Raw genomic sequence first — 16,568 nt, forward strand, 5'->3', positions numbered from 1 at the left:
TTGATTTCTTGCTGTCTCCCATGCATCGTACTTGGCGCTTTGCCACTTGCTCGGAGAGAAGGAACTCTCAAGCATGTAGCAGTAACATTGGGTTCTGCTGCCAACTGGTGACATTCTTAGAAGATACAGCCAGCCTGGTTTCAAAGGAAGAATTCTTTGGCAGCTAGCCTGTGCCACAGCCCGGAGAGTTTGGGGCATATCTAGGGAGCAGCAAGAGGACTGATGGGCTTTAACAAAGGCATAGAGGCATGCCTGTTCTTCTGCTCAATGTCACTTTCTGCTCAAAAGACCAGAAGCAAAACTGCACAAGGTACTGGGGACCGCCAGAAAGATGGGCTAGTACTGGAATAGGATGCCAAGCACAGTTACAGCACAAGGCAGTGTCTTTGTAGACTGCATTCATTTTGTAAGATCCAAAGCATGTGCTTCATTGCAGAACCATCGCGCCGAGTCCAATTATGTAGCAACCACAGGACTTGGGAGAGGAAGCAATACCTGTTTTATCTCCTGCGATATTGGGGGATTTAAAGGCATGTTCCCTGTGGCAGATGCAATCCTTAAACAGGCAAAAGCACATACCAAAAACAAGGCAATTGGAGACAAAGCTCGGTTGGTAGAGCATGAGACTCTTAATCTAAGGGTTGTGGGTTCAAGCCCCACGATGGGCAAAATATTCCTGCATTGCACTGGGATGGACTAGATGACTCTTGTGGTCCCTTCCAGCTCTACAAATTGTCCTTAGGTGGGCATGCTCAGGGAGAAGACAGATACAAGATTTTAAAACTGGTCAAGAGTGCTTGACTGTACTGTTGCTGCTTTGTAAACATAAATACTTTATTGTCAGGGTACCAGGCAGAGGGCCTTCTCGGTAGTGGCACCCGCCCTGTGGAACGCCCTCCCACCAGATGTCAAAGAGAACAACAACTACCAGACTTTTAGAAGACATCTGAAGGCAGCCCTGTTTAGGGAAGCTTTTAATGTTTAATAGACTATTGTATTTTAATATTCTGTTGGAAGCTGCCCAGAGTGGCTGAGGAAACCCAGCCAGATGGGTGGGGTATCAATAATAAATTATTATCATCATCATCATCATCATCTATGTTTTCTGAGTGGTTTTAACGGTTTTTGAAAAGGCATTGTGTGTTGTTGCTCTTTTTTTGCAGGTAAGGGAAAAAGATTGACTGGGGGGGTGAATAAAAACAAGTGCAGGCTTTATTAAAAGGGGAGGGGAAAGACAACCACGATGGGAGGAGCAAGATGAAAGACTTCACCTAGTTTGTCTGCACTGTATGTTAACAATGCAAGTCACCTTACAAGGTGGCCTTGAACCTTGGATGAAAAAGCTCCTGCAACTTTTTATAAAATCCTGCTTCTGTCTACACACCTCCATCTAAGGATGCGAAATGAGCTAATGAGGACCAGTGGGGCTGCTCACTCATTTCTTTACTAACAGGAGGAGCACAGTGACAGAGACTAATGGAAAGAAGCTATTGTACGAAAACAACAGCCGCCAAAGCATGGAGACACTCCTCATCTCAACAGCAATCATAATGTACGCCACCACCAGTTGTGTATGACACCAGGTCACAGTTTGGTACAGCAGCCTCTGAAGCCGAGATTTTGCCACTGAACCCAAAAAGCGATGGAAGCGGTAGTCTGCTTCCACCATAACGGCCCAGCACAGAAACCCAAAGACCTGGCCAGGGCGGAGGCCATGCCACCAGGCTGAGAAGGCAAAGGTGGCCAGGAGAGGATGTGAACTGCTCTGCTGGAATATGAGCCGCCTCAGCCACTGGGCTGTGCTCTTGTTCCATGTTCGGGTAAAGCCAGCAATTGTGTTGGTTGTTTCCAGGGTCCAAATGTCTGTGTCCATGACGACTCTATCAGCAGCTGCCGAATATTGGTGGTGGCCAAGATCCAGCCCCAAACCAGCAGCAAGGAAGAGGGACTCGTCAAGCAGCCAGTGAGAGTAGTAAGTTAGCCTGAAGGACAGGGCTGAGGTCCACACGACGTAAACGCAGCCAAAGTGGGTGCAGTCGATTAGGTCGTCCAGAGCAGAAATGTATCCCCTCACGATATTGTTCAACAGGCCCAGAGTCAGAGCCCCCAGGCCTTTTTGAGTGGCAGCCCAGAGGAAACCTGAAGAAAACGGAGCCTTGGAATACCTTACCCATGCCTGAAATCTGTGGAAAGAACACAGAGGGCCTCCCAGCAGGGTTGGAAAACACAGTAGATAAGTACACAGTGGCAGTGCCTGGAGCAGGTGCCAGCAAAAGGATCTCCTTGCTTCAGATGGCAAGCCCACCCTCACTTTGTTTTCATGGATATCCAGAGCCAGTGAGGTGACTTTCTGGGTCATCAGCATGAGGGTGGAAAGGGCAATGGGCAATCTGAAACAGAGCAAAAGGTTAGCTCAGTGACAGGTAAAAGTTAAAGGGACCCCTGACCATTAGGTCCAGTCGCAGCCGACTCTGGGGTTGCGGCGCTCATCTCGCTTTATTGGCCGAGGGAGCCAGCGTACAGCTTCCAGGCCATGTGGCCAGCATGACTAAGCCGCTTCTGGCGAACCAGAGCAGCGCACGGAAACGCCATTTACCTTCCCGCCGGAGCGGTACCTATTTATCCACTCACACTTTGAATCCCCGCAACTGGGTGAGCTCCCGTTGCTCGGTCCCTGCTCCTGCCAACCTAGCAGTTCGAAAGCATGTCAAAGTGCAAGTAGATAAATAGGTACCGCTCCGGCAGGAGGTAAACGGCGTTTCCGTGCGCTGCTCTGGTTCGCCAGAAGCGGCTTGGTCATGCTGGCCACATGACCCGGAAGCTGAACGCAGGCTTCCTCGGCCAATAAAGTGAGATGAGCGCCGCAACCCCAGAGTCAGACACGACTGGACCTAATGGTCAGGGGTCCCTTTACCTTTACCTTTAATAAAGGTATTACACTACTGCTCCTGTTTATACTGCGTATAATTCCCATAAAGTTCAATGACAATAAAATTAGTAAGAAAAACAGTTATAACACCCAGGAAAGGACACTCTGAATCCAATTGGTCTGTCTACTGTTTCTATGTGTACTGAAATAATGCAAAGTAAACTGCTCCGAGACTAACTCTGCCAACCAACCGATACACTAGACTAGAGCGAGCACATCTTTACCTGATACACGCAGCTTCTTGTAGGTAATATTCTTTATAATGCAGCCCAAGATGGCACAGTGTTTGCCAGGTCATCTGAACGAAGAATGCCCATGTGTGGACCTGCTGTGGGCCAGCGGAATGGATTACGGCAAGAGAGGAGAAGGCAGATATAAGCAGCAGCAGGGCATAGCACCCCATAGCAGACCAGGCCAGGAGGAAACCACCCACCAGGAGGAAAGTGTACCTAAAAATAAACAGACATATTTTCAAAGTCATGGTGGCAATTTTCAGGGTAAGAAGTTTCCCACCTGGCAGGAAAGTGAACAGACGGGGAGGCAGGAATGCCACAGAAGTGTGGCAAGGCAGTGTTGGGAAGATCTGGGAATCTGTGCTCCTTGTGTAACATCTAGTTCCCAACCAACCACTTTGGTAACAAACAAAAAATCAGCCAGGTCATCACACTAGTTCAACCTGCATTGATACCCAAAGATGCCATTTGGTTCACTGTTAGAAATAAGCATAAATTATTAGCGCACATCCAATTCACATAGGACTGCCTCTTGTTGTTTAGTCGTTTAGTCGTGTCCGACTCTTCGTGACTCCCTGGACCAGAGCACGCCAGGCACTTCTGTCTTCCACTGCTTCCCGCAGTTTGGTCAAACTCATGCTGGTAGCTTCGAGAACTCTATCCAACCATCTCGTCCTCTGTCGTCCCCTTCTCCTTGTTTCCTCCATCTTTCCCAACATCAGGGTCTTTTCCAGGGAGTCTTCTCTTCTCATGATATAGCCAAAGTATTGGAGCCTCAGCTTCAGGATCTGTCCTTCCAGTGAGCACTCAGGGCTGATTTCCTTCAGAATGGATAGGTTTGATCTTCTTGCAGTCCATGGGACTCTCAAGAGTCTCCTCCAGCACTATAATTCCAAAGCATCAATTCTTCGGCGATCAGCCTTCTTTATGGTCCAGCTCTCACTTCCATACATCACTACTGGGGACTGCCTCTTAAGACAGTACAAATGCTTCAACTGGTGGAGAATTCTGTGGCATGCTATTGGAAGAAAGATGGCGGGGAGCTCCAGTCGTAACTGATTTTCTTCCCAGCTAGTTGTTGCTTTTAAAGTGCTACACATTCCTATACAGGGCTTTTTTCCAGCTGGAACTTGCCATAACTCTGTTCCAGCACCTCTCAGGTGGGTGCCATTGCCATTATAAGAGAAAAAAGGAAGGTGTTCGTGGTGAGTTCCGGCACCTCTTTTTCTAGAAAAATAACACTGTTCCTATAAGAAAGATAGGAAAGTTGTGGTCCTCCAGATGTTGCTGGACTACAGCTCCCAACATCCCCGACCTTTGGCCATGCTAATTGTGACCGATGGGAGTTGGAGTCCAGCATCTGGAAGGCCACAGGTTCCCCATCCTCTGGCAAATACAATAGCCTCCTGTCCACACAGCTGGACCATAAAGAAGGCTGATCACTGAAGAATTGACTAAACGACTAAACAACAACAACCACACAGATAAGGCCTCTTTTGTATGTTCCCTTTTCCTAAGGACAGAACCATTCAGTCATGGAGAATATATCTTCCCATTTTGGTACCCAGAGGTGGTTGCTAGGTACTTACAAGACCTGGGAGACCAACAGATGACACAAATGTCTATAAAATTAGCATGTGATACTTTACAGGTATAGATGTTCCTGAGAAATTACAGTAGCAAATGGTTGGAGCTCACCTACACAGTTTTGCTATGTGCCAAGCTTCCTCAGATTTTTTTTTTCCAGAAAATTGTTTTATTTTTATTTTTTTAAGAGGAAAGGGGCAGGAAATCCAGGGCACACTACAAATGACATGAGACTCAGCCCCCCACTAACATCATGGCTGGTGGCACTTTCTTTTGCATCTCACTTTCTGGGAAACAATTGGATTGGCACTTTCCTTACCAATCCACTTTTCAAATCTCCTCCTTATCCACAGATGCAAAACTTTTTCTTTCTCAAGTGTTTCCTAATTCCTGATACATTGAGCTTATTATTTTCTAGAAGCTGCTGTTTTTTGATTGGCTTTCTTTTTAAGTACCGTATTTTTTGCTCTATAAGACGTACCAGACCACAAGACGCACCTAGTTTTTAGAGGAGGAAAACAAGAAAAAAAATATTCTGAATCTCAGAAGCCAGAACAGCAAGAGGGATCGCTGCGCAGTGAAAGTAGCAATCCCTCTTGCTGTTCTGGCTTCTGGGATAGCTGCGCAGCCTGCATTCGCTCCATAAGAAGCACACACATTTCCCCTTACTTTTTAGGAGGGAAAAGGTGAGTCTTACAGAGCAAAAAAAATCGGTATATTTTATAAAAAGATTTCTTAGTTATTGTTTCTATTGTAGGCTTTTAAATTCTCGTTTTAGACCTTGCTTTGTTTGCTGCTTATTAGTCAACAAAAATATAACATTTTTTTAAAAAAAGTAATTATAGTAAAAAAAAAAAATAGATAATGATACCTACCTTGCATTTATAGAAAGATTCCCAGAGGCACAGAGATAATGGAACAAAATAGCAAATGGAAAAGCACCTAGCTGGTATAAAGCTGTGGCTTGAAAGAAAAATGGGGTTTCCCAGTTCATGAAGACCCTCATTCTCAAAATGCTATTTTGCTGGTTGTCTTCCAGTCCTTTCTCACCTAAATGAAGTGTCTCAACAAACATTGTTGTCTTTTCCCTATATTGGAGTAGGCTAATAATGGAAATCCCCCAGATAATGAAGGTCAGCGTATCAGAGTTTATAACTATGGAGACGGGACATTCTGCCTAAAATATACCATTGAGGTATATTATTTGTGCAAATACCATTTTCACTGAGCTGCTGTGCCACGGAAGTCGGATTGTCGCCCGATGAGGCCCTGTTGAATACTGATTATGAGGTAGAAGCAAAGATAAGAGCCTCATACCAAACTGATAACATCTCCATGACACACAAAATTGCCATACTTTCAAAGAATCAGAGACGCATAAACGGTTGTTCTTATCCTTCCCTTATAATATCCATCATAAACATTACCAGAAGAATACACAGTAAGTCAATATTAAAAATGGCAACTGTGGTAGGCATGGATGGAAAATTGTTTTGATACATTGGATTGTAGTGGATATAAGGGTCAGTACAATAGTTAGGTTTCCAAGCTCCCATATTTCTCACAGATGGTCCATGGCTAAAAGGAGGCATGTGGTGAGTTTCACTAGAAATGAAAAAGTAGAAGGAAAATTGAACATCCTGTTAAGTTGTGGGCGAACATAGCAGACGACACAGCGATTTCTCCAGAGCAGCTCTTTACTTGCAAGCTGGACAGAACTGAACAGCAAACAGCTCAGCTGGCCTGCTTTTATAGGCAGCCAGCTGTCAACATTGTAGCAACAACAACCCAGAGTTTCCCGCCTAAAATAACTGACGTGGACCTGAGTGAATATCTACAGACCTGAGTGAAAACTATCTACAGTATCCCCCTGCTGGCCCATGGTGAAACTTCACTACATAACACATCCCTTCTCTGTGTGCCACAGTCCTGGTAAATATCACTCCCATCCATCCCCAGCCCACCCATAAGGCAGGCTGAGGCAGCCACCTTAGGTGGCAGAAGCCCAAGAGGCAGTGCCTCCACAAGTGCCCTTGGTCACCCTACCACCACTGGGGGAGAAGCAGCAAGATGGCACCAACGTCTTAAGAGATCTTACGCACTTCACAAAATCTTGTGAGAACTCTGTGAGAACTGTGTGAGATCACTGTTGCTGCTTCGTGGGCACTCCCCAGGTAGGGGAGGCTGTTGTGGGGCAGCACCTTCCTGACGTACTTCGGGTGGCAAAACGGGATGTGCCACCCCTGCCCAGAGCCACCTGTTGGAAAATTCCCAATGGCACACTTAGATACATGTCATTTGGGCATAGCTGACTCGGGAATCAAACCCATGCTGCTCCCCTCATCCCACCACAACACTGGGGAGGCTTGTAGCAGTTAGAAGTGTGGGTCAGAGTCCAACTAGGGCAGCTAAGGGTGAAATCTCCCCTTGGCCATGAAACCCATTGCGTGACCTCAAGCTGTCTCTTGCCTCAACTACCCCACACTGTTACTGTGAGGATAACCTTAATCTCAGGTTTATGGGTTGGAGCCCCGCACTGGGCAAGAGTCCTGCATTGCAGTGGGTTTGTTTGCACACGAACCGATCCTCGTGATCCCTTCCAACTCCACAATTCTATGATTGTGCGTTTCCGAGCACAATTCATAGTGTTGATGCTGCCCTTTAAAGCCCTAAACAGCCTCTGACCAGTATATCTGAAGGAGTGTCTCCACTCCCATTGTTCATCCCGGACGCTGAGGTCCAGCTCCGAGGGCCTTCTGGCAGTTCCCTCACTGTGAGAAATGAGGTTGCAGGAAACCAGGCAGAGGGCCTTCTCAGTGGTGGCTCCAACCCTTTGGAACACCCTCCCATCAGATGTCAAGGAAATAAACAACTATCAGATGTTTAGAAGACATCTGAAGGCAGCCCTGTTTCGGGAAGCTTTTATGTTTCATGTTTATTGTGTTTTTAATATTCTGTTGGGAACCGCCCAGAGTGGCTGGGGAGGCCCAGCCAAATGAGCAGGTAATAAGTACTATAAGCAAGTACTAGAAGTAATATAAGTAATAAACTATAAGTAAGTAAAATAAGTAATAAATTGTTGTTGTTGTTGTTGTTCCATGAACTATTGTGGGAGAAGCAAGCACACCACTTGAGCATGATATATATGTACTGCACTAACACAAATGCTGGCTCCCATGTTTGTCTGTTTACACGAAAAAATTCAAGACACATAACATTGTGTGGCGGGTATTAAGAGGTTAATACGCCGTCGCACGCTATTAAGCGCATCAATGGTAACCCAGAACGAGGGGAGGAGTTACACGCTCCAGGGCGGGTTCTCATTGGCTACGTCGCTCCCAACCGGCCCGAGCGCAAGGCGCGGGGAATCGATTCCCGAGGGCCACGATCGACACTCCTTTCCTTCTCGTTGATATCAGCGGGCTGCGTCGTCGCCGGCCGAGTAATGGATGAGAGGGCGGACAAGATGGCGGAGAAGGCGCAGAAGAGGTGAGCAGATTCGAGCTGGTCGGGTCTCTTTGGTGGCGGGCTTAGCGGCGGCCTGGTGGGTGGCAGGTCTGCAATTTGGCTAAGAAGGTGGGCGGGAGCCCCGGTCTTCTTCCCAGTTCTATTTTGCCCGGTGCAGAATTAAATTTAGCATTATTCTCGCCATTTGCCACGGCTGCCCGTTTATTAGTCTCTTTTTACCTTCTATGCATTTTTGCTCTGCGTAGAAATGTCTCGCAGCTGCTGCTGCTGCCCGGTATGTTTCATGGCCTTTTGGCGCCGCTAGATCCATTTTTCTCTTCACCGGATCCCGTACCAGTGAAGTGAGGCTAAGACTCCACGCATCTGATATGAAAGATCCAGACCGTGAGGGGGGGGGAGGGGTCTTAGCCTGATAATTTTACAGCTTAAAACTTCTTTCTCCATAGTTTTTATTCATTTGCTTTACCGCTACTGCTTTTTTATACCAGGGGGAGAGAATCTTTTTAATAAAAACAAAAACAACCCCACTCTCCTGTTGCTTTGCCTTGCAGAGAAAAGAAACAGATAGGTAGCCGTGTTGGTCTGCCATAGTCAAAACAAAACAAATTCCTTCCAGTAGCACCTTAAAGACCAACTAAGTCAGTTCTTGGTATGAGCTTTCGTGTGCATGCACACTTCTTCAGATACACTGAAACAGAAGTTTCCAGACCCTTCTGTTTCAGAGAAAAGAAAGTAAGACATGAAAGTTACACACCGGCTGCTGTCCTGTGCCCTTGCCTTAGAAGTCAGCCCCACTGAGCTCAACTGGGTGTATTTTTAGTAGACATGTATAAGAATTCCATTGTTTAAAAATGCTTTCCTCCTTTGGGGGGGGGTGGAGCAGTCTCAATGTTTGTGTCCCAGACTTCAGACTTGTGAAACATTTTGTTTTTTTACTAGAACCCTGGTTAGGTTTCTTAATTTTTGTAGCCCCCTCCATGAGGGACACAGTGGAACCCTGAGATGAACTGTCAAGCCTAAATTCTCTTAGCACCCCTTTCTTGAATTGCCCATCAAGGAAAATTTTGAGCCACTGTAACTGACCCCGTTACATCTGGGTAACAGCACCCAGCTCTCCTAATCTGGAATTAAAAGCCACTGAGTGAGTCTCAGCTTGCTTGAAATATTCTGGATATATTTTCATATACATGTGCTTTCAAGGGAGATGCAAAACACTGTTGTTGTTGTTTTGTTGATGTTCTCTTTTCCAGTGTAAAGATTGCTCCTGGAGCTGTTGTCTGTGTCGAGAGTGAAATCAAGGGTGATGTGACAATTGGTAAGAGAAAGTAATTTGTGTGGTTACTGCAGTTTCCAGAATCTCCAGAGTTAATTTGAATTATTGTCAGATTAAAGATACTAGTCTAGAAATAGTCTCTTAATTCTCACTTATTACTTAATGATGTAAAACAGCATTGCCTTCAGTACAAGACAATCCCTTGATTGTGCAGGGGAAGATAATCCAAACAAGATCAATGTTTGTTTACAGTGTGGGTGGGGAACCTGCTGTGGAAATTGTTGGACTCCCAACTACCATCAGCCCCAACCAACATGGCCAAATTTGACGGATGCTGGGAGTTGTAGTCAAATAATATGTGGAGGGCCACAGGTTTTCCACTCATAGTTTGCAACGATGAACAGTGAGTACAACCAGTGAGCCGATCAGAAGTACAGGTGGTCACGAGGGCAAATAATTTGTGATCTGAAATACACCTTCCATATTTATGTGGTGTTATTGCTGAGAATGTAAAAAGCTTATGGTTGTGATGGCCTGGGATTCAGATTCGGATGCTGAACCTGAGGAATCCCAGCCTGCACAGGATTCCCCGCCTCCAGAACCAGCTGAGCCGAGGCTGGGGCATGAGCCTGAAGGGTCCTCACCTGTGCTGGATCCTCAGGTGCAGGCACCAGCTGAGTCTGCTCCGGCTCCTGAGGTGATGGAGGACCATTGCCTGCAGGTGCTCCACTCTCAGCCCCGTCAGAGGAAGCTGAGGTTGCCTCTGGGTCCGGTAACCCTCCAGCTTCTCCTGAGCTGCAGAGGCTCAGGGCAGAGAGGCGGAGGGAACGAAGTTCCCGCAGGAGGAGTGCTTGCCTCCAGGCCAGGAGAGGCGAGTCACCTGAGGATCGGGGCCGCCCGGTGCCTCGGGGCAGATAAAAGCCAGCCAGCCTCGGTCCCAAGTTGCGGGAGCAACTTCGTTGGTTGTCAGTTTCTGCCTGAACCCTGTCCTGCTATCCTGCCGGAGCTCCTGACCTCACCCGACTCCCTGCCCTGCATCCAGCTTCAACTTTTACAGACTGCCTCTATACTGCACCTTCGACCTCGGACTGGACTCGGACCTCGCCTCTCGGTTAGCCCACGGGACCAGCACAGTGGTGTTCCAATAGTCCCTTCCACTGTTTGAGAATATAGCTGGTGGTTGAGATTTCTTATTGGTTCCATGTACATCCATGGTAACTGTGTATTGAGACAAATTGATACTGCTGCCCCATACCCTCTGTTTTCATGAAGTAGTTGGAGAAATATCTAACCGCTATACCAGGAGTAAACTTTTGAGTACTTCCTACAGGGCCTAGGACCGTGATTCACCCCAAAGCACGGATCATTGCAGAAGCTGGACCAATAGTAATTGGGGAAGGTAACCTCATAGAAGAACAGGCAATTATCATAAATGGGTATGTATGAAATGTTGAACTTTCTTGGGCCAAAATGGTGTACCTTGGGAAGGCCTTAGCGGATGCAGCCAAAAGCCAGCTTAATTTTGAAAATGTAAATGCAAGTATAATGTTATGCAGTCTACCCTACAATAATAATAATAATAATAATAATAATAATAATAATAATAATAATAATATAATTTTATTATCTATATGCCGCTCACCTGGCTGGGTTTTCCCAGCCACTCTGGGCAGCTTACGGAGCATACATATCATAGCTTTCTGTCCCCTGCAGCTTCTCTCAGTGGTGGACCACATGTTATGTGCGCAGAAGATCCTACCCTTATCACCTTGGTTGTGCCAGTGAAAAAGGTCTTGGCACCTCCTTGCTTGAGTTCTTGGAAAGCTGCTGTCAGACTGAGCAGATAGTACTGAGCTAAATGGACCATTGGTCTTATTCAACATAGAAAGCTGCACTGTACTACCCAAAGCCACTAAAACTTAAATCTCCCAGGCCACCTGCCTTGCTCTTGTTTTCTTGGCCTCTTCCTAAATAGCCTCTTCTCATTGGCTCAGTTTTGCAGGGACAGTGTAAGGTCAGTGTTAAAATGGAAAGAAATGCAAAGCTTCTTTATGAATGCACTGTTGCAGAAGGGTAGTAAATCTCCATGTTGAATCCTTGTGCTTTATTTTATGTTCCACTGTGGAGGGGATATGCCACTAAAGAAAGCACGTGTAAGGCATCTAAGATAAAGAACAAAGCTTCCTATAATCCTTGCAGGCCTTCAGTAGTTCACTGTTGTACACATTTAATTTGATCACACAGTATTTTACGTGATTTTTAAATTCCCCTTACCCCACTACTTTGATATGCATTTTGTGGTGTTCTCTTAGTGCAGAGAAATTAAATGGGAAATAGTTTGATCTCCTGAATTCTCCAGTTGCACAGCACTACTGGTGCCTTCTTTAGCCTGGCAGAGCATATTGCTCTACTGTACCAACAGTCATCTGTCCTCATTGGCTCTGCAGGCTGAACAATCAGCTTTCTAACTCCTAGAAAAAGGTGAATCCAAGGTACTTTCTATACTGAAGGACTTTTCCTCATCTGTATCCATTTTTCAAAGGTAAATGTTTTGGGAAACTGCTCACAATTTAGTTTTTCCACCAGATATATTTAAATTGCTATGTAGATGCAAAGGTGGATGTTTCGCCCAGCAACCTCCTTTCAAATTCACACCTGTTCTGGTATTCCAGAAGAAACAGACTTGCCTTTGGGGCATAGGGTAGAGTGGGGAATCAAAAGCAGCAGCCCAATGCCATTGCCAAAGTTTTAGCTATCCAAACCCTATGGCTTCCAAAGATAAAGGCAGTTCTCAATCTTTCAACAAAGACATGGTTTTTTTTTGTGATGTAGAAATGTTAATGCATGTTTCATTTTTTAAAAAATAATATTTATTCAACTTTTAAAGATTACAAAGAGAAAAAAGAAAAAACAAAAACAAGAAAAACAAGAAAATACAGAAAAAATGCAAGCAATTAAAAAAACCCCACAGATCAAACCTTTACATAACTTTCTTTCCTTTGCTTATTTCCTTGACCTCCTCACACCTCCCTTTTTTGTATTCTAGTTCAATTAGATATTTCAGCAAATCCTTTCCAGCTCTGTTTTTATCCTATTAATTTATCTTAATATACTGTAATTTTACATTCTCGTCTTTCACCAATTAACAACTCCATTTTTACCTAATCCTTTATATCATTTCTGCTAAAAGCACATTACTTCATTCCAACATCCTTCTAACATTCCTTAATTTTGCAATGTTTCTGTAGATAAACTTTGTTAATGCATGTTTCAATCCTTTTACAGCTATCCTGAAAACATTACCCCTGATACAGAGGAGGTGGGAGCCAAACCAATGATCATTGGCACCAACAACGTCTTTGAAGTTGGCTGTTGTATCCTTCAAAAGAGCAGTGTTTTTTAAAGTGAGAAAGTGTATGTTTGCACAGGACAGTGCTGCTTTAGCAATGAAAACACCAGTTCTGTGATGGAGTGATTTATTACTTACACACAAACACACACACACACATACACACACACACACACACACACACACACACACACACACACACACACCTCTTCACAAGGGAGAATTGTCTGAGTTTAATGACCTATCTCAGATTCCACAGGTGTTGTTAGTCACTTATATCTCTTTTGCTCCCAGCAACTTCCACCCATGGGCATTTTGTTCCTAATAATGATGGGCTGTGGCTGTGTTTGTAGTAAACCTCAATGATATTTTAATACAAGAACTGCATGCATTTATTTCACTACACATACGTGCTGCATGGGCTCACTGTGCCTTTGATTTCACAGGGAACGTGTGGCAAAATAGATGTGTCTGCTCAACACGTTGCAGCATTCACAACAAACATGGTAAACACATGCTAGTTTCCCTAATGTGAAAAACAACAAACCACATTGTGAGCAGTGACCTCTCTCTTGGGACAAAAGGCCTCAAAGTTCCGTTTTCTTTTGTCTAAAGGGATCAACCATTGCAGCTGGTGTTCCAAACTCAAATGAGCAATCTTAAATAAATGCAATCCAGAGGACCAGGTAACGAAAGCAACCCTCTTACAAGGCCAGCAAAGCAAAGCAATGCAAAACATCACATTTAATATCATTACAATTTCCCTTGTTCTTTCCTTACCTGTAATATTCCCCATATTGGCTGTGTTTTAGTTGACAGCCTTCTGGTTCAACAAGCTGTGAGTTTTGTTTAATCTCCTGTCTATCTTCGCCTTCCTTTTCTGCCTAATTTTAACACAGCTTATAACCGTTGAAGCCACAGAACAGTGGTAGGAGTACCTTTGCTGTAACAAGAGGGTTGCTCACAAAGAACTTCCCACTGATTTTTTACTTGCTCTGCTGAGAGAATTCCACTCACTGTGCATTCCTTCTCTGTGGCAGTTTGTAAGAGCCTAGCAGAAGAACCTAGGACCACAGAGCTGGCTGCTCTGAGCATTGAGGAAAGCCTTTGAGCACACACTCAAAGGTCCATAGGCAGCTTTTGATTGAACTAAAGGCCACTGGTCCAGGAGCTTTGAAATCACACTTTCCTGAAGCAGGCCACTTGTCCTGAACACCTTTTCAAAACATGGGGATTCTCCAAAGAGGACTGCATTAGGAGGAATCCAGGATAAGGGAGCATGCAAACTAAATATCTAAATACTCTTCTTAACTGTGAACTTACAGATTCCCAGGCAATGAAAATAGGAGACAACAATGTAATTGAGTCCAAAGGTATGTATGTTGATTAAGTGGGAAATCGATAACGGGGGGTTATTTTTTGTTTCCAGTTTTTGCATTGTATTACTCTATGCTTCTGAGGACCACTCCGACATCTGAAAATAGTGGAATGGTTTATGTGAAAAACCAATTTTGATAAATATATTGTAAGTCCATAGTAGCATGCTTAAAATTGCAGCTTTGCTTTTTTTTAAAAAAAAAAAAAGTTTGACCAAGACAGTAGTTTTGGAAACAGCGCGCGCGCACACACACACACACACACCTCATCCATTTACAAACTTTCTTAATTTTGAGTTTTCCCATGTTGTCTTAGAGCAGTCATGGGTAACCAAAGGCCCTCTAGATGTTGCTGGATTAAAACTCCCATGAGCCCTAGCCAGCATGGTCAGGGATGATGGGAGATGTAGTCCAGCATCATCTGCAAGGTCACTGGTTCCTCATCCCTATGCTTGATGGTACAGACTGCGGCAATTTAAGACCAGAGTGTAGTTGCATATCCCTGGGTTGTGTACACTTGGAAATAAGCAGTGGAACTGGTGGTACTCAGAAGTGAGACTGCACATGATTGCAGCCAAAATCTGATATCAGCTGATATCTCAAACAAGTTGAGTTTAGAAACAAGACAAAAATTTTGGGATGCTACAGAGGAGTAGCAGAGAGTAGACTTATGTCGATGATATCCTCCATTTCTAGAGGTGAGATGCTGGGCCAAAGAACTGACCATTGATTAGACTTCATGACATTGCTCATTCCAGGTGGGTTGTTTGCCATTTCATAATGTGCGATTTTTTGTCTCTGCAGCATTTGTGGGTAGGAACGTGATCTTGACGAGTGGCTGCATCATTGGAGCCTGTTGCAATGTCAATACCTACGAAGTCATCCCTGAAAACACTGTCATCTATGGAGCTGACTGTCTTCGGCGAGTGCAGACTGAGCGGCCCCAGGTAGGTGCATGACAGGAGTTCAACCTTTGCTGATATGTCGCCAGTTGTTCCTCCCTTTCCAACAGCATGACTTTGCCAGCCCAGTCTGGTCTATCAGTACGGAGAGCCACTTGTTTCCTTTTCTTTCCCATCAACTCAGCATTCCCGTGTCTATGGCGCAAAGGCCAGTGGCGGTGGAGCAACTGGTTTGTCAATGAGAATGTCATATGATACCAGGCACAAACCTAAACACACTTTTTAATCCTCTCTGAGTGGGTCACTTGTAAGAGTCCATGATGCCTGGACCTTGATAAGCCACAGTTTGCAATCAGTTTCTAATTCTGGTTTTCTAGCCGATTGCAAACTGTGACCTATCAAGGTCCAGGCATCATGGACTCTTACAAGTGACCCACTCAGAGAGGATTAAAAAGCCTGTTGTCTTTCTCAGCTTGGCTGGGGAGTAGGAGAGACTCCCAGGATGGGAGCGGATAGGAAATAGAAATGAAGTTTCTGGTTAATTGATCATTTGCTTTCCTCTATGCTGTCTTTAAGGATGCTTTGGTTCTTTATCCCATGAATTATTTTCCCTGGTCGAGCAGAACATAAGCAGATGAATTCAGATTGTCAGTATTATCATCTATCTGGTCTCTCCCCCCCCCCCCCAATTTTTTCACACTGCTGTTCTTTTTAGCCACAAACATTGCAGCTGGACTTCCTAATGAAAATCCTGCCAAACTATCACCATCTTAAAAAAGCCATGAAACCAACTTCTACTCCTGTGAAGAGCTGAAGACCCCCTCCTCCCAGCATGCTTACCAGAACTGCAGTGCTTTCAGGACTCTTGTGTTCGCAAGAACTAACTCACTTAACTTACATGCTCGTTCATTCCATTGTGCAACTTAATGTTATTTATTAAAATGTTGAAAAATGAAATATGTGTGATGTATTCCCCTCAATGGGTTGTCTTCTTCTTAGCTGATAAAAACTTGCGTTTCAGTGGAGGAGTGAAATGTTTTAGCATTACAGGAGGTATAATTTTCCGTGGAATTGGGGCACGTTAAATGCCATAGGCACAATTCAGGCAAAGCGATGCACTTTTTTAAAGTTCAACTGCAGTCAGTGGGAGATGCTTAATGCTCACACTGAAACTTACAAATTCATAACTACCTGCTCAGAGGTGGGGAACCTGTGGCCACTCTTCAGATGTTGCTGGATTTCCGCTCCCAGCATCCCTAACTATTGGCCAGTCTGACTGCGGCTGATGGTAACTGGAGTTCAACAATGTCTGGAGGGAAGCCAGGGGTTCCTCATTCCTGGCCTGGATTGCACCTCAAGTGTATTAGAGCTCCTCATCATTTCTCTAAGATGTGTCTCTCTTCAGACGAAAATGGTGCAAGAGTGAGTCCCTAAGTGCTGTGCTGGCAGGA

At 44.9% G+C, this 16,568-nt stretch overlaps 2 protein-coding genes across 2 annotated transcripts; one reads left to right on the forward strand and one right to left on the reverse strand.

Annotated features, from left to right (window-relative positions):
• Positions 1-1,290: 1,290 nt before the first annotated feature.
• Positions 1,291-5,755, reverse strand: MBOAT4 (membrane bound ghrelin O-acyltransferase MBOAT4; the record flags this gene model as incomplete). Its single annotated transcript, XM_081845936.1, has 3 exons — positions 1,291-2,390; positions 3,154-3,378; positions 5,625-5,755. 3 exons carry the CDS (start codon positions 5,753-5,755, stop codon positions 1,436-1,438), a joined length of 1,311 nt encoding a protein of 436 aa, XP_081702062.1. The 3' UTR covers positions 1,291-1,435.
• Positions 5,756-8,109: 2,354 nt separating this feature from the next.
• On the forward strand, positions 8,110-16,074 carry DCTN6 (dynactin subunit 6). The gene is made up of 7 exons (XM_081845844.1): positions 8,110-8,238; positions 9,468-9,532; positions 10,821-10,926; positions 12,776-12,864; positions 14,165-14,212; positions 15,020-15,162; positions 15,833-16,074. The coding sequence occupies exons 1-7, from the start codon at positions 8,195-8,197 to the stop codon at positions 15,929-15,931; spliced, it is 594 nt and encodes a 197-aa protein (XP_081701970.1). The 5' UTR covers positions 8,110-8,194; the 3' UTR covers positions 15,932-16,074.
• The last annotated feature ends 494 nt before the right edge of the window (positions 16,075-16,568 follow it).

The sequence above is a fragment of the Podarcis erhardii genome, assembly GCF_964252035.2.
Source record: "Podarcis erhardii genome assembly, chromosome: 17".
NCBI classification, from domain to species: Eukaryota; Metazoa; Chordata; class Lepidosauria; order Squamata; family Lacertidae; genus Podarcis; species Podarcis erhardii.

Bases quoted from the DNA above. Each gene is read 5' to 3' on its own strand.
- DCTN6 (XM_081845844.1), top strand. From the start codon at position 8,195: ATGGATGAGAGGGCGGACAAGATGGCGGAGAAGGCGCAGAAGAG. The intron at 10,927-12,775 runs GTATGTATGAAA...ATCCTTTTACAG, and splicing joins CAGGCAATTATCATAAATGG to CTATCCTGAAAACATTACCC. The intron at 15,163-15,832 runs GTAGGTGCATGA...TGTTCTTTTTAG, and splicing joins TGCAGACTGAGCGGCCCCAG to CCACAAACATTGCAGCTGGA.